At 45.2% G+C, this 22,043-nt stretch overlaps 1 protein-coding gene across 1 annotated transcript in view; it reads right to left on the bottom strand.

Annotated features, from left to right (window-relative positions):
• TTC28 (tetratricopeptide repeat domain 28) overlaps positions 1 to 6,049 on the bottom strand; it is a 668,012-nt gene extending 661,963 nt beyond the window's left edge. Inside the window, exon 1 of the mRNA XM_043977397.1 lies at positions 5,966 to 6,049. Within this exon, the coding sequence (XP_043833332.1) occupies positions 5,966 to 6,034 (69 nt within the window). The 5' untranslated portion in view covers positions 6,035 to 6,049. The remainder of the gene's footprint in view (positions 1 to 5,965) is intronic.
• Positions 6,050 to 22,043: the final 15,994 nt, after the last annotated feature.

The following is a 22,043-nucleotide window of genomic DNA, read 5'->3' as shown; positions in this document are numbered from 1 at the left end:
GGTAGGGGAGGGAGGGAAGGAAGGATCAAAATTGGAACTCAAAACTATAAATAAAAATGTTTCTTATGGAAAAAAGAAATTATTAAGCTTAAATTCATATGTAACTGTCATAGGCTTTTTCCCAACCAAATTCCTAAAAAATTCAAAGATGGGGGAGGGGCAGGTATTAGAGGGAAGGGCTGGAAGAATCCCAACCAATAGAAAACGTTTCATGAAATACATGGAGCTTCCTAGAAAGCACTAATGGAAGTGTGACAAACTTGAACCAGAATGTGAATTTACTAAGAGATGATAACTTTGGATCAGATCAGAATTATTTTAATAACTGAGAAGAGCACTAGTAAATAGAGAGCCGGCCTCGGAATCAGGAAGCCCTGGGTCTTAGCGCAGCCTCTGACCCAAACTGGCTGTGTGACCCTAGATAGGTGGATTAACTTCTCAGTGACCCAGCAAGGGTGAGTTTCCTCTCCCAGGAGTTCCTCATGGTACTAAAACCACTGATCCAGTCCCCAACCCGCCCCACCCCCATCAATAATTCAAATATACCAGGCAGGGGAATAGCTTATATTGTGAACCAACCAAGAAAGATTGTGACAAAGGCTCCAACAAGGTCCTTGTCATTTCTTTTTGGGGTTCTCCTGTAAAAGGAACACTAATGGTGACACAAGTTGGTATCCCTGTTGAAGAGAATCCTACAGCAGAGGACTGTCAAAAAAGACCTTTGACCTCTTCCAGAACTGCACTATCTCCTTATTCCAGCAGAGAACGCAGGCAGCAGCCATGCCTGGCCCTCAGCCTTCTCACCTGAAAAGGCAGGGTGCCGTGCCTGCATTCCCCGGTATCCACGGTGGCTGTGAGGAAAGTCCTGTGTATTCGATGTTATTACTCAAAGCCAAGCATGGAATCTACCAGCTGCAACCTGGTATCTTTTCTTAAAGATTAATTCAGAAGCCATCTCGTCTAGCACGGTCCAGATCTTGCTGCAACCCTTGGTGTTTGATGAAAAAACTTCTCTCCCACATGACAACCACAACCTTTATTTGAGTTGTTCAGACCAAGCCAACAGTGCTTGAGGTACCCAGTAAGTGCCAAACCATCTGACCACTTACTGAACTAGACACAACCAAGTTCCAAAAGGTGACCTATAAATTACAAATACCCAGCTTTGTATAGATGGCAAATGCTTCAGAATATATGTGAATTCAGATTTCCTTTAAGGAAAAGAATAAGTTGCTATTGCTCCACATTTGCAAATATTAGGTATTTTAGTTTGAAGTAACTGCCAAACTAGTTGACAGTCTGATGTTCTTCTAGAAAGTACTGAAAATGAGAATTGTTAGCAGCAGTAAGAACTGAAAAATTAAAAATGGACAGGTAGTGAAGAATTGCAAGGAAATAATCCATTTAAAAAGATTGACTTTGGGAGACTAACACAACACTGAATTCCAATGACCTCAATAAGGAGGCTCTCCCAGTATTCCATGAAAGACCCTCTGCTTTCCCTGTGGACCATTCTGTCCATCCCTGTCAGAATGAACCAGTATCAGCCGCATAATTCATTTTGTTTATGACCAAATGACTCTAATAACCTACAGTTTTTTACCCGCCCCCCCCCCCCGCTTGGGTAAATTATTTTAACTTCTCCAGGTCTTATTTTCCTTTTCTGTAAAGAGATAGTATAACATCCCATTTATCTCTAAATCTTGTGATGCTAATTATCTTTTTTTACATTACATTTTGTTTTTCAATTAAGCAGCATTTATTTCCTCTCCCTCCCACATATCCCCATTTTAAGAGAAAACAAAATCCTTGGGATAAATATCGATAATCAAACAAAACAAATTCCCATATTGTTCATGTCCAAAAATATGTCTCATTCAGCAACTTGTATCTATCACCTCTCTGTCAGAAGGTGAATTACATGTTTCATTATGAGTCCTCTGGAATCAAAGTTGATTCAGGGATCAGAGTTCTTAAGTCTTTCAAAGCTGTCTTCCATCCCTATCATAATTTCTTATGGCAAATAGTATTCCATAATATTCAGATACATTCATTTTTGTTCAACTGTTTCCCAGCTGATGAACACTCTCTTAGTTCCCAGTTCTTTGCTACCACAGAAAGAGCTGCTCTAACTATTTTTGTCCACATGGGTCCTTTTCTCTTGTATTTTTTATTTTTCTGAGGACTACAAAATGTCATCAGAGGCTATGCACACTGTCGTGACTTTTTGACTATGGTTGCAAATTGCTACATAGGACCCATAGCTCCACCAAAGGTGCATTACATGCGTATTTTCCCAAAGTCCTTCCAACACTTGTCACTTTCCTTTTTTGTCATCTCTGCTGGCTGATTGATACCTCAGAGTTTCTTCAGATCCTCTTATCTACTGAAAGGAGTTGGCATGTTACACATCTGAGCAGACAGAGTTTCTCATAGCTTCTTGCCAGGAAACCTGCTGCACATCATAAAAACTTCCCAGAATGCAGTCCCACTGAAAAGGATTCAAACCTCAAGAGCCTAATTCCCATGAGGAAACTCAGTGTTCTTCAAGGAACAAGTGGGATTTCTATCTTTCTCCACAAAAGGGACTGAGGGAGAAGAGGATAGAATTACAGGATCCCCAAATTCAGGACTGCAGGGGGCCTTGAGGGTCATCATCTTGGGGGGATTGCCTCCCTCCAGCTTCAGAACCACACTGGGATGCCTCTGGAGCTGCCAGAACTGGGACTGGGAAGGTACCTGGGGCACCATATACTCCAGGCTTCTCATCTGACACCAGAGAAAACTAGAGATCCAAAGAGAGATCACAGGAGCCAAAGCTGCAAGAGATCTTAGAGGCCCATCACACACACACACACACTCTCTCTCTCTCTCTCTCTCTCTCTCTCTCTCTCTCTCTCTCTCTCTCTCACTCTGTCTCTGTCTCTGTCTCTGTCTCTCTCCCCATTTCTCCACCCTCCCCTCTCTCAGAGTGGATGGGAGAGAAGGAAAAAGACCCTAGGATTTCAAACTGGAGATGTTGGAGGTCATTCAGGCCCAATTCCTTCACATGATGGTAGAGGAAACAGACCCAGAGAGTCCATAGGAAGGAATTAAAAGCTTCGAGAAACCTTCAAGGTCATAGATTTAGGGTTGAAAAGAGTCTTAGAGACCAACTAGACCAATGTCTCCATTTTACAGACAAAGAAACTGAGGCCCAAAGAAGGGCGGCACCTTGCCTGAGGTCCCAAAGGTGGCCCAGCTCCTCTGGCTCCAAGTCTCAACCTCTCCCCTCATGAGTCCAAGACCTCCCTTCAAAGAGGGGAAGCCAGCACAGGATTTAAAGCTGCAAGAGATGTAGCATCATCCAGTCCAACTTTGTCACTTCAAGTGGAAGAAACTGAGTTACTAAGAGGGACCACAAGGCTTAAAAGTAAAGGAGACCTCAAAGGTCTCTCAGGTCCAACCTCTTTGCTTTGCAGAGCAGGAAACAGAGAAGAAAAGAGGGAGTCCTAGGCCTTGAGAGAGAAAAGACCTTAAAGGTCACCCAGTCCAAGCACCGTACTTTATAGTGGAGGAAACTGAGACCTAGACACAATAAGATTTTAAACTGCAAGAAAATTTAAGAGATTCTTGAGTCCAAATCCCTGACTTTACAGAGGAGGAAACAGGAACAGAGAGAAACTACAGGGTTTAAGGGTGCAACAGACCTTAAAGATCACTAGTCCAGCCCCATCACTTAATTTTACTGACAGGGAGGGAAGGAGGAAAGGAGAGGGAGGGAGGAAAGGAAGAAGGTGAAGGAGAAAGGGAGGGAGGGAGGGAGGGAGGGAGAGAGGTAGGAAGGAAGGAAGGAAGGAAGGAAGGAAGGAAGGAAGGAAGGAAGGAAGGAAGGAAGGAAGGAAGGAAGGAAGGAAGGAAGGAAAGAAAGAAAGAAAGAAAGAAAGAAAGAGGGATGGCAGAAAAGGAAGGAGGGAGGAAAGGAAGAAAGCAAAGGAGGAAGGAAGGAAAGAAGAGAGGGAGGGAGGAAAGAAGAGAGGGAGGGAGGGAGGGAAGGAAAAAAGGGAGGGAGAAAGGGAGGGAGGAAGGAAGGAGGAATGGAGGAAAAGGAAGGAGGGAGAAAAGGAAGAAAGGGAGGGAGGAAGGAAGAAAAGGAGAGAAGGAGGGAGGGACGAAGGAAGAAGGAAAGGAGGGAGGGAGGCATGAAGAAACGAAGGAAGGGAAGAAGAGAGCAGAGGAGGAAAGAGTGGAGATGTCACAGTACTTAAATCTGCCAGAGACCTTGGAGACGATCTAGGCTAGCCCCCAATCACTTCACTTTACCTCGGAGGAAGCAGACCCAGAGAAACAACACAGAATCTCAAGCTGGAAGACATCATGCACTTCGGTGAGGAAACTCACGCCGAGAAATCAAGGTCGTAGGATTAAGTTGGAGAAGTCGGGGGGAGAGCGGGGGCTTGCTGTCCGCCCCTCTCCCTTCTTTTTGTTGCTGTTTCGTTTTTACTGGGTCTGTGACTTGAGGAGGAACTTCCTCTACCGAAGCCGATCAGATCGGCTCCTTCTCAGCCACTTAGGATGCTGAAAAGTTTCCTGGAGCCACTGAGACATTAAGTGCGTCGCTTCGGGTCACACAGACAGCTAAGGGTGGGACTTGAATCTACCTCTCCCGGACTCCAAGACCAGCCCTGCTTTCCCATGCTGCCCTCCGCCCTTGGCTGCATTTTGGAAAGAAGGTACGAGACAGAAAGAACAAAGGACCGAAAACTAAAAATCCTCACCCATCACACAGTCCGGCACCCTCTCACTTTACAGAGAGGGAAACAGAGGCACAGAGCGGGTTCTATCTGGAAGAGTTCTAAGCCTTCATCCAGTGCACCCTCTGACACTTACGGAGGAGTCAACAAATCCAGAGAGGGGATAACAGACTTAAAACGGGAGGAACCCTTATCACTACTATCCAGAAAACACAAGACTTGAATCTGAAGGACCGCGGGGCCCCCATCGCCGGCACCCTCTTCACACCTTCAAGGGGGAAATAGAGAATTCAGAACTTGGGTTTGAGAAGTCCCGAGCCCTCATCCCGAGCACCCCTCCCCCTCTACAGAAGAGGAAACAGCACCGGCCTTGGCTCTGGAGATCGGAGCCCCCACCCAGTGCAGCCCCTCACACTTTACCGAAGAGGAAAGAGAACGCACCCGGACTTGGTTCTGAGCCCCTATCACGGGTGCCCCGTTACTCTTTACAGAGCCGGGGTCACACAGAGCGCCCCTCAGAGCCCCCATCCCATGCGCCCCTTCACTCTTTACAGAAGACACAGAAAGCGCACCCCGGACTCCACCTCCTGTGCACCCTCTCATTCTTTGCAGACGGAGGCACACGGACAGCACCCCGGATCCCCCCATCCAGTGCACCCACTCACACTTTACAGAGGGGGGCACGCGGAGTGCACCCCGGACCCCCACCCCAGGCATCCCCTCACACTTTACAGAGAAGGGCACGCGTAGCGCACCCCAGACCCCCTATCCCGTGCACCCCCTCACTCTTTACAGAGGGGGGCACGCACCCCGGACCCCCTATCCCGTGCACCCCCTCACTCTTTACAGAGGGGGGCACGCACCCCGGACCCCCTATCCCGTGCACCCCCTCACTCTTTACAGAGGGGGGCACGCACCCCGGACCCCCTATCCCGTGCACCCCCTCACTCTTTACAGAGGGGGGCACGCACCCCGGACCCCTCCTCTTGCACCGCCGGCACTCTGCAGCCGGACCCCGGGACGCGGCGCCCGCAGGTGGCCGCCTCCCTCGGACCCGCGGCCCGAGGGGCCGCAGGAGGACCACACCCCCCGCCGGGGCGGCCCCTGCTCCAGCCGGGCCCGAGCGCGGCCGGGCCCCCAGTGCCCTCCCCGGCCCCGGCCCCGGCCCGGCCCGCGCCGGAGTTTCCACAAAGAAAGTGCCCGCGGCGGCGGCGGCGGCTCCGCCAACTTACCGGGGGCGGCTCGGGCTCCCGCTTCTTGCGGCCCCGGCCCGGGGGGGCGGCCGGCGACGGCGGCTCCATGGTCCCCGCGCCCGCGCCCTCCGGGACCCGCGCCTCGTGCCCGCGCCTCGCGCCCGCGCCCGCGCCCGCCCGTCCGCCGGCCTGGAGATAACGGTCCCGCGGCCGCCCAGCCTAGCGAGCCCCGCGCGCCATGTTCCCGCTGTTCCGCGAGCCGCCCCCTCCCCCCGCCCCCGGCCCGGCCCGGCCCGGCGCGAGCCAGGCAGCTGTTCCCGAGGGCGGCGCCCCTCCCGCCGCGGGGCCGTGCGAACCTGGAATCCCGCCCCCCCCCGCCCCCCGCCCCAGCTCAAGCTCCGCCCCCTCCTCGCGCCCCTCCCCCCGCCCCAGCTCGAGCTCCGTCCCCTCCTGGCGCCCCTCCCCTCCGCCCCCCGCCCCAGCTCCAGCCCCGCCCCCTAGGCTCCGGGCCCAGGCCCCCGCCCCGGGACGCTGCGAGAACCACGGCCTCCGCGGAGCAGGACCCGGTAAGGGGCCGGAGCCGGGGGCCGGGGATGGAAAGAGGCGGGGCCCAGGGGTCCAGCCGCCGGTCCCCTTCACTTTACAGGGGGGAAACTGAGGCCCTGGACCACCCTCGACGGGGTGGGGGGGTAGGCTACTCATCTTACAGTTCCCATCCTTCGGAAGGGGAAACCGAGGCCCGGAGAGACTCGTGGAGCTCGAGATGGAGGGGGCTTCGGAGTCTGTCCCTAAACCCTCCCTCTCATTTGACAGACGGGAAAACTGAGGCCCCCGGACGTTACATGACCTGCCCGAGACGGCAAAAACAGGGTGGAAGGGAAAGGGGGTGAGTATGGCCAGGTGGGAAGGCGGACAGAGGCACGGAGTCGGGGGATGGAGGGTCTTGTTTGTAGAACAGCCAAGTCTGTGTCACTGGATGGAATGAGCCTGGGAAGGTAGCGGGGCTGGGTTGGGAAGGGCTTTGAATACTAAACAGTATGAGGCAACTGGGAGCCACTGGAGGTTATAGAGTGGTGGGGTGGGGTGAATATAATCAGATCCTCACTTTAGGAAAATCGCTAGTGACCAAATGGAGGATACTGTGAAGTTGGGAGAGACTGGAGGCAGGCCGACCCCGACACCCCACCCCCCAGCAGCTGTTGCAATAGTCCAGGGGATGAGGGGACCAGGGTGGGGGCAGGTCAGAGGGAGAAAAGGCATGAAGCTGTGATGTAGAAACGACAAGATCTGAGAGCTGATTTAATCTGTGGGGTACACGAGAGGGAGACAAGAAAGGGTGAAGGGGCACATCCACTGTGATCTCTCATTTGATCCTCATGACCCTAGAGGGGGGTGCTACCATGATCCCCATTTTACAGATGAGCAAAAAAGCAAGCAGACGGGATAGGTGACCTATCCAATGTCACACAGCTGGTAGGTAGGTGTCTAAGGCAGAATTTGAACTCAGGTCTTCCTGACTCCATTTCTAGTGCTTTATCCCCTGTGCCATGGGGAAACTGAGGCATGACTTACCCATAGTCACATAACTAGCAAGTGGCAGAACCAGGATTAGAACTCATATCCCCTGTCTTACAGTCCACATGGCTGAGTATGTTCAGGAAGTGAAAAGTATAGAATCATAGAGTTTCTCAGCTTTTTCCAATCAAGGGGGGGGGGGGGCGCGTCCTCCCTGATTTCTAGCTCCAAGTGCTGTCCTCCACTCCCTTTCAGCAGTGAACCCACAGCCCAACCCCCAAATTGAGACTGGGCTTCTTCCCAAACTCCAGGATGGCACCACTAGGAAAGGGGTGGTGAGGAACGGCATTTTGGCTGGGAGTCAGGAGACATGGGTTTCTGGTCTCTCCTCTACCAGTGACTGAGGGGATTTGGGGCTATTCCTCCCAAATCAAAGAATGTCTAAAGATACTTTAGAGGGCATCCTTCTTAAGTTCCTAGGGTTTATAATCAGAAGGAATATTAGATGTCATTTAGTCCAAGCCCTGCCCCCCCAGCTTCGCCCCCTTTTTTTTGGAGATGAGGAAACTGAGGGGAAGTAACTCTCCCTGTTCCCAGTGGTGGCCTGGCAGAGCAGAGTCCCTGTGGACCAGATGGGTAGCTGTGTGCTGAAAGAGGAAACAAGGTTTCAGAACTGGTTCCATGGCCCTCCCTTGGAAGGAGGTCTGTGCTTGGTCCTGTGCTGTGATCTAGTTAACATGATCAGTACCTTAGATTAGTAGACAACACAAAGGTAAGAGAGATAGCTAACAGGTCAGATGATGGGATCCAAAAAGCAAGCTTGACAAGCATAGAGCTGAATGTAGTAAGATAAAACATGGTGATAAATAATACTTACATTCAATCCCAGCCTCACCTCTACAAGATGGGGGAAATTATAGATGGTAGTTTGACCTGAAAAAGATCTGAAGGTCTTAGTGGACTACAATTCACTATGAATCAACAATGTGCTGTGTGAACCAATGTGAACTTGGGGTGCTTTTCAAGGCATGGTGTCCAGGAATACAGATGTGATGCCCCTACTTCAAATCTCTTTTCCCTCCCCCAAGGGGCTCTCATACATATACCAAATCTCTACTGACTCTTCTTGTAGTCGATTGAGGCATGTTCTAACCAAAGGTGTTAGCCCCTCTGTCAGGGAGGAAGTCCACCCCAAAGTACAAATCAGAGGAATTCCCTATGATCCCAGGGATCCTAACCATTTTTGTGACCTGGACTTCTCAGGTAGTGTAGCAAAACCCTTCTCAGAATCATGTCTGTAAATGCCTGGGGAGAAAAGAAATACATACACGTACAAAGGAAGACAATTACGTTGAAATAATTGTCAACACTTTTTGTTGAAAGTTGATAGATGGGGCAACTAAGTGGCACAGTGGATAGAGCATCGGCCCTGGATTCAGGAGGACCTGAGTTCAAATGCAGCCTCAGACACTTGCCACTTACTAGCTGTGAGACCCTGGGCAAGTCATTTAACCCCAATTGCCTCATGAAAAAATAAAATTAAAAAAAAAAAGTTGATAGATGCCAGGTTAAGAGCCCCTGCATTAGATGAGCACCCCATATACTCAATGATCCAGTGATACCAACCCCCTTGGCTGTTCCACAAACCAGACCCTCCACCTCCAGACTCCAAGCATTTTCTCTGGCTGTCTCCCTTCCTCTCCCTCCTCATCTCTGCCTTGTGGTTTCCCTAGTTTGCTTCAAGTCCCAACGAAAATCTTAGCCTTTTGCAATCCCATTTAATTCTAATACCTTCCCTCTCTTAATTATTTCCTGTTTGCCATTCAGTTTATAGCTTATTTGTATGTTTGTATGTGTGTGTGTATAACATATTCATTTATTTATTTATGTTTATGTGTGTGTGTAAATATATATATATATATGTATATATATACACACACACATACATACATACATTTGCTTGTTGTCTCCCCATTAAAGTGCAAATTCCTTAAAGGCAGGAATTTTTTTTTTGCCCCTTTTTATATACCCATCTCTTAGCACAATGCCCAGCACATAGGTAATAATAAATCTTGACTGGCTGACTGTGTGACATTGTATTGATTGCATTATGCTCTAGAATATTGTGGAGCCTCCTAAGAAGAGTCATCACACTCAGTTCTTTCCATAAGTGATGACTCCCTCACCTTCAAAGAAGAACTCACTACCCCTCTTGAAATGAGACCAAACTCCATCTCAAATACTGGGGTCACACAGGTGGAGAAGGGCTACCCAGTCCTCCAAGAAGTCTTTTTTTATTATTTGATATTTTATTTTTTCTAATTACAAGTAAAAACAATTTTGACATTTTTTTTAATTCCGAGTTCCAAATTCTCTCCTTCCCCCTGTCCCCATTGAGAAGGCAAGCAATTTGACATGGGTTATACATGTATAGTCACACAACACACATTTCTACATAAATTATGCTGTGAAAGAAAACAGACTAAAAGAAAAGAAAAAGTATCTTCAATATGCATACAGACTCCACCAGTTCTTTCTCTGGAAATGGACAGCACCTTTCATCATAAGTCCTTCAGGATTGTCTTATATCATTGTATTGCTGAGAATAACTAAGTTATGCACAATAGATCATTATATAAAACTGCTGTTACTGTGTACAATATTCTCCTGGATCTGCTCATTTCACTTTGGTGTTTTGTTTTGTTTTGTTTTTGGTGGGGTTTTTTGTTTGGTTGGTTGGTTTTTTTTGCAAGGCAATGAGGGTTAAGTAACTTGCCCAGGGTCACACAGCTAGTAAGTGTCAAACATCTGAGGCCAAATTTGAACTCAGGTCCTCCTGAATCGAGGGCCAGTACTTTATCCACTGTACCACCTAGCTGCTCCCTGCTCATTTCACTTTGTATCAGTTCATGTAAGTCTTCCCAGGTTTTTCTGAGATCTTTTTGCTCATCATTTCTTATAGCACAATAGTATTCCATTACAATCATATACAACTTGTTCAGCAATTTCCCAATTGATGGACATTCCCTCAATTTATAATTCTTTGCACAACTAAAAGAGCTGCTATAAATAAATTTGTATATCTAGGCCCTTTTCCTTTTTGGTTTTTTAATCTCTTTGGGATAAAGACCTAGAAGTGGTATTGTTGGGTCGGATGGTATGCATAGTTTTATAGCCCTTTGGGTATGGTTCCACATTGCTCTCCAGAATGGTTAAATCAGTATACAACTTCATCAACATTGCATTAGTATTTTAATCTTCTCACATCCATGCCAACAGTTGTCATTTTCCTTTTCTGTAATAATTAGCCAATCTGATAAGTATGGGGTGGTAGCTCAGAGTTTTAATTTGCATTTCTCTAGTCAATAGTGATTTATGACATATTTTTTTTTTTTAGTGAGGCAATTGAGGTTAAGTGACTTGCCCAGGGTCACACAGCTAGTAAGTGTTAAGTGTCTGAGGCCGGATTTGAACTTGGGTACTCCTGACTCCAGGGCTGGTGCTCTATCCACAGTGCCACCTAACTGCCCTGGACATTTTTTATATGGCTATAGATAGCTTTGATTTCTTTATCTGAAAACTGCCTGTTCATATCCTTTGAACATTTATCAATTGAGGAATGGTTCTTATTTCTGTAAATTTTACTCTGTTTTATATATATTTGAGAAATGAGGTCTTTATCAGAGAAACTTCTTGTAAATTTTTTTCACAGTAATGATTACCAACTATGTATTACCCTCCATCCTATTTTCCCATTTATCCTATTCTCTCTGTCTTTTCACCCTGTCCATTCTCAAGTGTTTTGCTTCTGAATTTTACCTCCCCCAATCTGCCCTCCCTTCTGTCAGCACCCCACCCCCCACTCTACCCCATCTTATCCCCTTCCCTTCCTACTTTAGGGTAAGATAGCTTTCTTCATCCAGCTGAATGTGTATGTTATTTCCTCTCTGAGCCAATTCTGATGAGAGTAAGATTCATGCTCTCCTCTTCCCTCCCCCTCCCACCTCATTTCCCCTACTTTCCCCTCCACCGTAAAAAATTTTTCAGGCCTATTTTATGTCAGATAACTTATCCCATTCTACTTCTCCCTTTCCCCTTCTCCCAGTGCATTCATCTTTCTCACCCCTTAATTTTACTTTTTAAGATAATCATCCCATCATATTCAACTCACCCCTGTGCTTTCTAACTGTCCTAATAATGAGAACATTTTTAGGAGATACAAGTATCATTTTCCCATGTAGGAATGTAAAAAGTTTAACCTTTTTGAATTTCTTATGATTTCTCTTTCCTGTTTACCATTTTATGCTTCTTTTAAGTATTGTATTTAAAAGTCAAATTTTCTATTCAGTTCTTGTCTTTTCATCAGGAATCTTTGGGTGTATTCTATTATTAAATTTCCATTTTTCCCTCTGAAAGATTACACTCAGTTTTGCTGGGTAGGTGATTCTTGGTTGTAATTCTAGCTCTTCTGACTTCTGGAATATCATATGCCAAGCCTTTTGATTCTTTAATATAGAAAGTGCTCAATCTTGTATTACCTTGACTGTGGCTCCATAATATTTGAATTGTTTCTTTTGAAGTGTTTGCAATATTTTCTCCTTGACATGGGAGCTCTGGGATTTGTCTATGATATTCCTAAAGTTTTCATTTTGGGATCTCTTTCAGGAGGTGATTGATGGATTCTTTCAGTTTCTATTTTACCTTCTTATTCTAGAATATCAGAACAGTTCTCCTTGATAATTTCTTGAAAGGTGATGTCTAGGCTCTTTTTGAGCATGGCTTTCAAGTGGTCCAATAATTCTTAAATTATCTCTCTTGGAACTAATTTCCCGGCCAATTGTTTTTTCCAGTGACGTATTTCACAATTTCTTCTGGTTTTTTTGTTTCTTGATGTCTCATAAAGTCATTAGTTTCCACTTGCCCAATTTTAATTTTTATTCTAATTTTCTTTAGTGAGCTTTTGTACCTTCTTTTCCATTTGACCAATTCTACTTCTTAAAAAGTTCTCTTTGGGGCAGCTAGGTGGCACAGTGGATAGAGCACCGGCCCTGGAGTCAGGAGTACCTGAGTTCAAATCTGGCCTCAGACACTTAACACTTACTAGCTGTTTGACCCTGGGCAAGTCACTTAACCCTAATTTCCTCAAAAAAAAAAAGTTCTCTTTTTTCAGTGAATTTTTGTATATCTTTTTCCATTTGGCCAGTTTTGCTTTTCAAGGCATTCTTCTCTTCATTGAATTTTTGTGCCTCTTGGCCTATTGTTTTTTGAGGTGTTGTTTTCTTGAGTATTTTTTGTGCCTCCTTCACCAAGCTGTTGACTCTTTTTTTCCTGATTTTCTTGCATCACCTCATTTCTCTTCCCAATTTTTCCTCTACCTCTCTTACTTGATTTTGAGCTCTTCCATGGCCTAGGGCCAATTCACATTTTTTTGAGGCTTTGAATGTAAGAATTTTGACTTTGTTATCTTCTTTTGAGTTGGTGTTTTGATCTTCCCTGTCATCATAGTAACTTTCTATTATCAGGATCTTTTTTCATTTTCCAGCCTATTTCTTGACTTTTAACTCTATGCTAAAGTGGGGTTCTGCTTCCAGAGTGAAGAAGGCATCATCCTAAACTTCAAGAGTTTTTTGTGCAGCTGTTTTCAGAGGTAATTCTAGGGACCTGTAAGTTTTCAGTTCTTTCAAGGTGGCATGATATAGGGAGAGGTGTGTTTACTACTGTCATGTACTATATACTGGTCTGTGAACAACCACAAGCACTCTTTTTTGTTGTTTGTTTTTTTGGTTTTTTTGGTGGGGCAGTGAGGGTTAAGTGACTTGCCCAGGGTCACACAGCTGGTAAGTGTCTGAGGCCGGATTTGAACTCAAGTCCTCCTGAATCAAAGGCCAGTGCTTTATCCACTGCACCACCTCACTGCCCCCAACACAAAGCACTCTTTTAAACCCTGGAAATGTGACCAGCATCCCTGCTACCCTGCAGCCACAAGTTCTGGTGTGCTACTGCTTCTCTTTACCCTGTGACTGAGACCCAGGACTACAACCTGGATCCAAGTATCGGCAATGCAACAGAATCCTGCAAAGGGATCCCTGTAATCTCCTTTTGACCAGCTGTCCCACCCCTTTACCATCTGTGGGCTGAGAGATCCAGAAACTAAAACTGTTGCCACTAACCCAGTCATCTCCAATGCCTGCTCCTGGTTTACTGTTGCCCATTTGGTGCTGAAGGGCCTGCCCTAGACTGTGCTCCACTCTCACTCTGGTGCAACAAACCTTTCCTGCCAACCTTCTAAGTTGTCTTGGGCTAAAAAACTGTTTTACTCCTCCTTTTGTGGGTACACGCTCTAGAAATTGTTTTGAGTCATTATTTTAAAGGAGAGGTTTGGGGGAGCTCAGGCAAGTTCATGTCTTTTCTCTACCATCTTGGCTCTACCGATCCTCTCAGAAGTCTTGAGCTAGGAGTCAGGCAACCACAGCTTGGAGTCAGGAAACCTGGGTTTCCAGGTCCCTTCTCATCCACCACCAAGTTGCTGTGGGACCTTGGGTGAGTAACTGGCAGATCAAGATTTTGGAGTCAGAAAAGGCTTTGGATGTCATCATTAATAGGTTTTAGAGATGGAAGGGACCTTGGAAATCAACCAGTTCAGCACCCTTACTTTACAGATCAGAAAACTGAGGTCCAACAAGGCTGTTCCCTCCTTTTACAAACAAGGAAACAGCCTTAGAAAGTAAGACATGACCAAGGGCAGGCAGATAGTGGCTAATAAGAGTCTGATTCCATATTTAGGGCTTTTTTCACTGAAATAATCTGCCTCCTCTCTGGAGCTCAGCTTCTTGGACCTGCTGAACCTTCAACTGCCCAATGAAGGGGTTGATATGGATGACTTCTAAGGTCCCTTTTAGCACTAAATCTAAATCATGAGGTCATAGAGTTATGTCTAAGCAGCATCTTAGAGGTCAGCTCATCTACCCTTTTATTCTATACAAGAGGAGCCGGAGGCCGGGGGGGTTCTGGTGACAGTCCCAAATTCACACAAAGAGTTTGGGATCAGTGCACGATGGAATTCAAGCACAAATCCTCTGACTCTACAGCCAGGTTTTTCTAGAGTTGACATCTTATCACTCAGTGATGTGGCAATTATTTTGTTATCCTCCATTCTGAAAATATTCAAAGAAATAAAAGAAAAATCAAAAAGGGATTGGTAGTATTGTGTGTGTGTGTGTGTGTGTGTGTGTGTGTATGTGGCCAAGGAAGGAGAGAGGGGAGCCTGGTTCTTAAGGGTTTGAGGCAGCTAATTAATGCAATGGATAGAATATCAGGCTTGGAATCTGGAAGACCTGAGTTCAAATCCAGCTTGTGACCCTGGAGAAATCACTTAATCTATTTGCCTCAGTTTCTTCATCTGTAAAATGAGGGGAGTAATAGCACCGACTTTCCAGGATTGTTATGAAAATCAAATGAGATAATAATTATAAAGCATTTAGCACAATGCCTGGCATATAGTAAGCACTATATAAATGTTAGTTATTATTAGTTGACTATTAATAACTAAACATGAAATGTTTCAAGTGTTAAATAATACTCACAGAATGTTAGATGACTTTAGATAATCTCACCCAGAGGTGTCAAACTCACAACCTACCAGAGGGCTTCAAGCAGCCTGCAAAATTCCCCAGTGCTACTTGTACGATATTAAAATGTAATTGGAAAATGTTTAACAAAATAAAAATAAGGTACAACATAGATAATGTTAATCCGTGGTCTTCTAAGTTAATATGTAGCTGACAGGGCTCCATTTCTATTTGAATTTGATTATACTGTTCTAATCCAAGGTTCATTTTCAGATGAGGAAAGTAAAGCAATATGGTACAAGGAAAAAGAGGAATGGATTTGGAAGTAGTAAAATTGAGTTCAAATTACTCCCTGGCCACTTAGAGTTGTATACCCTCTCTGGCCCAGTAAGAAAGAATGATCTGCCCAAGGTTCTTGTATTTTGTTTTGTTTTGTTTTTGTTTGGACAATCTCACCCAGGCCAGGTGAGTACAGTAGCCACTCACAGCCTGATCCCAATGCTGACAGGCATGGAAACTTTGACCTATTCCATTTCTAGCCTAGTCCTAGTTCTTAGTAAACAGTCTGGTGTCCTCTCCCCCTACCCGCTGGCAGATAATAATGAAAAGACTTGGCAACAGATTGGATATGTGGGGCAGGTGTGAGTGAAGAGTCAACGATGACACCAAACCATGGTTGTGAGCCTGGGTGACTGGATGGTGGTGCCCTTGACAGTAATGGGAAATTTGGGAAGCTGGGGGGCTTTGGGGAAAAGCAAATTCTAGTTCATGTTGAGATATCTACAGGATATCCATTCAAGATGTCGAAGAGGCAGTTAGTGAGACTGCAAGACAGGAGAGAACTTAGAGCTGGATAATCAGATCTGAGAAGCATCTACATAGAAATGATCATTGAAACCATGGGAATCACCAAGTGAAGTTGTTTTGAGAAGAGGGTCCAGGTCAGAGCCCTAGGACATCCTTGATTACTGGGTGTTATGCAGCAGGTGACATCAAAAAAGAAATGGGCAAATAGAATCAGGGTTATGAAAACTTAGGGAGAAAAGAATATCCAGAAGAGAGTTATTGAGTGTCGAAGCTGGGTCAAGAGGGATGAGAAAAGGTCATTAGATTTTGGCAATTAAGAGATCCTTAGTAACTGAAGAAAGCAGTTTCAACTCAATGATGAGACTGGTAGTTAGACCACAGAGGAGAGAGGAGAGAGTGAGAGAAGAGGTGGAAGTATGGAGCATAGTCTGCTTTCTCAAGGAGGTTACCCACAAAAGGAGAGTTAAAGGATGATAACTAGGGGATGATAGAGAAGAGATAAAGGATGGTAACAGAGATGGCCAGTCAGATCAAATGGAGGATTTTTAGGGATGGGGAAGACATGGACTTGTCTATGGGCAGCAGGGAAGCAGCCAGGAGATAGATCGAAGATTAATGAAAGAATAAGGATGTGAGCGGAGCCGACTTCTTCTCTGAGAGAGAATGGGTTGGCATGGGATTAAAGGAACATGTAGAAGAGCTTGTCTTAGCAAGGAGAAAGGTCAGCTCTTAGAGAAGGCATCATGGTAATGTGACATGAGCAAGGAAGAAGGAGCTCTTAGGAAATGACCTCAATTTTTTCAGTGAGTTATAAAGCAAGATTTTCAGCTGAGAAAGTTGGGAGAGAGGGAGCCATGGGACATTTAAGGAGGAGGAGGATGTTTGGAATAACCATCGTGGTGAGTGGGATAGTGATTCAGTTACAGCAGTATAAAAAGACTGCTTTGCTCCAGTGATGGCCCACTTGAGATTATCTATACCTTAAGTATGTAGTGGACCCAGCCAGCATGATTTCATAATATTCTCCAGACCTGTGCTGCTAAACAATGAATAAGAGCAAACGCAGTAATGGTCAGAGTAATCCAGGGTTGGGGCTTGGCAAGGCATGATTAGCATTAGAAAAGGGGGGCAAATGGCAGAGGAAAGGCAGTGACTTGCCAGAGCTCTCCCCAAGACCCCTGCAAATACCTTCAAATAATGCCATCAGACAATCCCTGGAGCAGCAAAACCCACAAAAAGATTGGGTGAAATAATTTTCCAGCCAAAGACAACTTAGAAGGTCAGCAGGAAAGGTCTGTTGTACCAGGGCGAGAGTGGAACACAGCACAGCACAGGTCACCCCAGGGCAGACCCAGCCCAAGCATAGACCCAGCCACAGTCCCAGCAAACCAGGAACAGTCCTTGGGAGCCTCTGAATCAGCTGCAGCAGGAACTGCTTCTGGAACTCAGCCCACAGACAGTAAGGTGGGATTGATTACAGGGATCTCTTTGCCAGCACTGAAGGAGGATTCTGTTGTTTTCCCCATACTTGGATCCAGGTCACAACCTTGGGTGGCGGTCCCAGGTTGGGGAGAAGCACAAACACACAAGAGCTTGCAGCCACAGTAGAGTGGTACTCTGTTCATAGTTCCAGGGCAGAAAAGCAGGCCTGTGGTTACTTGCAGACCAGAGCACAGGCTAGAAAAGTAGTAAACATACCTCTCCTTAAATTGTACCACCTTGGAAGAACTAAAAACTTACAAATTCCTAGAAGTATCTCTAAAAACAGCTTCACAAACCCCCTGAAATTTGGGACAGTGCACCCTCCATGCTGGAAGCAGTGCCCCACTTTAACAGAGTTAAAAGTCAAGAAATAGGCTAGGAAAAGGAGCAAACAGAAAAAAAAACACTGACCCTAGAAAGTTTCTATGGTGACAAGGAAAATAAAATACACCCTCAGAAGAAAATAACAAAGTCAAAGCTCCTACATCCAAAGCTTCCAAGAGAAATATGAATTGTCTTAAATTGGCTTAAAAAGGACATTGAAAATAAAGAGAATAACGGAAAAAAATAAAATACTTTATTAATTAAAAAAAAAAAGAAAGAAAGGGGGCAGCTAGGTGGTGCAGTGGATAGAGCACCGGCCCTGGAGTCAGGAGGACCTCAGTTCAAATCCAGCCTCAGACACTTAACACTTACTAGCTGTGTGACCCTGGACAAGTCACTTAACCCCAATTGCCTCACTAAAAAAAAAAAAGAAACATGAAAAAAAAAGTCAACAGCTTGGTAAAGGAGACACAAAAAAATACTGAAGAAAGTAACACCTTAAAAAACAGACTAGGCCAAATGCTAAAAGAGGTACAAAAAGCCAATGAGGAAAAGAATGCCTTGAAAAGCCAAATTGGCCAAATGGAAAAGGAGGTACAAAAGCTCTCTGAAGAAAATAACTACTTAAAAATTAGGATTGAGGTCAGCTAGGTGGCTAGGATTGAGCAAATGGAAGCTAATGACTTTATGAGAAATCAAGAAACAATAAGGTAAAACCAAAAGAATTTTAAAAATAGAAGGCAATGTATATCTCATCAGAAAAACAACTGACTTGGACAATAGATCCAGGAGACATAATTTGAAAATTATGGCACTACCTGAAAGTCATGATCAAAAAAAGAGCTTAGACATCATCTTCCAAGAAATTGTCAGGGAAAATTACCCTAATATACTAGAACCAGAATGTAAAATAGAAATTGAAAGAATCCACTGATCACCTTCTGAAACAGATCCTAAAATGAAAACTCTCAGAAATATTATAGCCAAATTCCAGAGCTCTCAGGTCAAGGAGAAAATATTGCAAGTAGCCAGAAAGAAACAATTCAACTATTGTGGAGCCAGTCAGGATAACACAAGATTTAGCAGCTACTACATTAAAGGATCAGAAGACTTGGAATATGATATTCGAAAGGGCAAAGGAACTGGGATTACAACCAAGAATCACCTACCCAGAAAAACTGTGTATAATTCTTCAGGGGGAAAAAATGGGAATTCAATGAAAGAGAGGACTTTCAGGCATTCTTGATGGAAAGACCTGAGCTGGATAGAAAACTTGATTTTCAAATACAAGACTCTAGAGAAGCATAAAAAGGTAAATAGGAAAAAGAAATCATAAGGGATATTAAAAGCTTAAACTGTTTACATTCCTACATGGGAAGATAATACTTGTAACTCATAAGAACTTCCTCATTATTAGGGCAGCTGAATGGAGTATATTTAGACAGAGGGCACGAGTTTGAGTTTGTGAGATTTAAAATTGGATATTAGATCATAAATCTCCCCTCTTTAACCTTTCCCTTAATTTATCTCCCAGACTAGTAAATTGAAGAAGCTTCTGGTTTTCTAGTTAGAGCTTTTATTGTATGGTAGTCACAAGGTGATGTTGATTAGAAGGATAGGAAAGTAGAAACACAATACAAATCGTCTTAAGTCTAAGCTTAGTCTATATTCCGTATAAAACTCACCAAAACCGAAGGCCACCTTTGGGGAGAGAGAGACCATCTGTGCAGCGCAGGAAAAAACTCCCACTTCCGTTCTCTCCTTGCCTTTTAAGCTCGCACCCCGGAAGTGGAGTGCTAGCAGGCAGTCTGACGTGCGCAGCAGGCGGACTGGCATGCGTAGCTCATGCCGTTGGTCTCCTCCCCGAAAGGGTGGTCCTTAAAAAAAAACAACTGGTGTCTTTCAGTTATCCTAACTGACTGTTAAAAAACTTTCATATTTTTTTTTACCACAAGTTGAATATGAAGGGATGATATCTTTAAAAAACAAAATTAAGTGGGGGTGGGGCAGCTAGGTGGTACAGTGGATAAAGCACTGGCCCTGGACTCAGGAGGACCTGAGTTCAAATCTGGTCTCAGACACTTGACACTTACTAGCTGTGTGACCCTGGGCAAGTCACTTAACCCCCGTTGCCCAGCAAAAAAAAATTAATTAAATTAATGGGTGAGAGGAATGAATTGGGGAAAAGGGAAAGGGAGAAGTGGAATGGGGTAAAGTATCTCACATAAAAGAAGCAAGAAAAAGCTTATACAGTGGAGGGGAAGATGGGGGAAGTGCTGGCGAGTGAGTGCACCTTACTCTCACCAGAATTGGCTCAAGGAGGGAATAACATACACACTCAATTGGGTGTAGTAATCTATCTTACCCTGCAGGAAAGTAAGAGGGGAAGGGGATGGGGGGGGGGGGGCGGGACAGAAGGGAGGGCGCAGTCAGAAGTAAAAATACCGTTGAGGAGGGAAAGGGTGAAAGGAGATAGAGAATAGAGTAAATGACATGGGGAGGGAGTAGGATGGAGGGAAATTCAGTTAGCAATAGTAACTGTGAAATGATGAGCAGGATGCTCTCAAAAAAAAACCTGGAAAGACTTGCATGAGCTGATGCAAAGTGAGATGTGGCTATTCTCAGCAATGCAATGATCCAAGACAACCCTGAAGGACTTATGAAAAATGTGATCCTTCTCCACAGAAAGAACTGATGGTGTCTGAATACATATTGAAGCATATTTTTTTAGTTTCTTTTTTTTTTAAAGCTTTTTTGGTCTGTTTTCTTTTACAACCTGACTAATTTGGAAATGTTTTGCATGACTGCACATGTATAACTTATATTGAAATGCTTGTCTTCCAAAGCTTCACATGCTTGGGGTAGACATGATTGAGGCCTGTCAGTTACCTTCTGATCATAATAACCATCAAGCAAGGCATAAAGCGGGGAGATGTAGGCTCGTCAAAGCTATTCACCATAGTCATGGAGGAGAGATTCCAGTAGAGTCTGAGCCAAAGGAGTAGACAGAGAGGTCCTCCAGGTGCTCCTGTTTGCAAATGACGTTGGGCTGACTGCCTTGAGCCACAGAATACTGGAGAGCATACTGGAAGCCGTCTGTAATCAAAGGACTCAGACCTGGCCATTCACACAAGGAGATCAAGGGGATGAAAAATTTCTGTTGTCTTGATTTCAGTGTGCACTTACTTGCACACTGTGCACTTGCACAGACATCTCTAGAGCTTGTTCAACAGTGTGTGTGTGTGTGTGTGTGTGTGTGTGTGTGTGTGTGTGATGTATATGTGTGCACACACACAGACATCTGAGGGGTAGTGCAAGTAGATAGTGAACTGGACCCAGAGCTGAAAGGGAGAACAGGCTGGACTGCTGTCAGGAAACTGCCTGATTCTTCTGCCAACCCTGTGAAAACAAAGACCCATCCTTTCAAGACCAGTATCCTACTGATGTCACTGTACCGTACAATCTCTGAGGAAATGAAAATGACTCTCCCACAGGGAGAAGTGGAGAGGCACACAGTGGGAGGGAGTGGGTGCAACCTAGAATCAAGCAGGAACTCCAAAGAACACCAGGAGCAAAGGATATTATCAAGGAACTGTAGAAGAAGCAAGGATGAGCTGGTCACACGGTAAGCACAAGGAATGGCAGTAGACAGCCAGGGCTCTGCCTCTGTCCCGTTGGATGGGCTCCTCTGGCAAACTGTGGAGAACAGAAATCAGTTGTACACAACAGGTGGGCATGGATGGCTGTATCACTGAAGGAAACTCTTTCAATGAGAGTCACGGATGCATTCGAGAAGCACCCCATCCTTTCCCTTGATTCTGGTGAGGAATGGCTTTTGTAAGCACAGTAGAAGGGACAGTGACTGGGGGTCCCAGCCCCGTGGGGTCATGGGTCACCTTGGGTCACCATCTCTTCTGAATTTCTTATCTTCTTAATGGAGATAATACTTGGAATACTTACCACACAGGGCTGTTGTTAGGTTCGGATGAGAAGAGGCATAAAGTGGTCTTTTTCATGTTAATTGTTGTTAACGGTCCAGTGCTATCATTTATGGAGACGAAGTGTGGGAGCACAGGTGGTTCCAGAGATCTAGAGCTGCAGGGAACCACAGAAGCTGCCACGGCCCATCCCTCCTTTTACACATAAGGAAACTGAGACTACAGGAGGTCAAGTGACTTATCCAAGGTCACAGGCACGAGGGAGAGGTGGGATTTTGACACAGGGCCTCTGACTCCCAGCCAGGGCCCTTCCCCTCCCCTATTCCTATAGCATTATACATTCCCCTAGAAGATGAGGGAGTGGTCTAGAGGGAATCCAAGCTCCCCTCCAGCTTTAGATGCATAACTGATTATACTTAATATTGTACTGGATCATACAAACACAGAACCATGATTACATTCATTTTTTATTTGTACATCAAT

This window comes from Dromiciops gliroides, chromosome 1 (genome assembly GCF_019393635.1).
Source record: "Dromiciops gliroides isolate mDroGli1 chromosome 1, mDroGli1.pri, whole genome shotgun sequence".
Taxonomy (NCBI): domain Eukaryota; kingdom Metazoa; phylum Chordata; class Mammalia; order Microbiotheria; family Microbiotheriidae; genus Dromiciops; species Dromiciops gliroides.
This window is presented reverse-complemented; position numbering and strand designations above follow the sequence as displayed.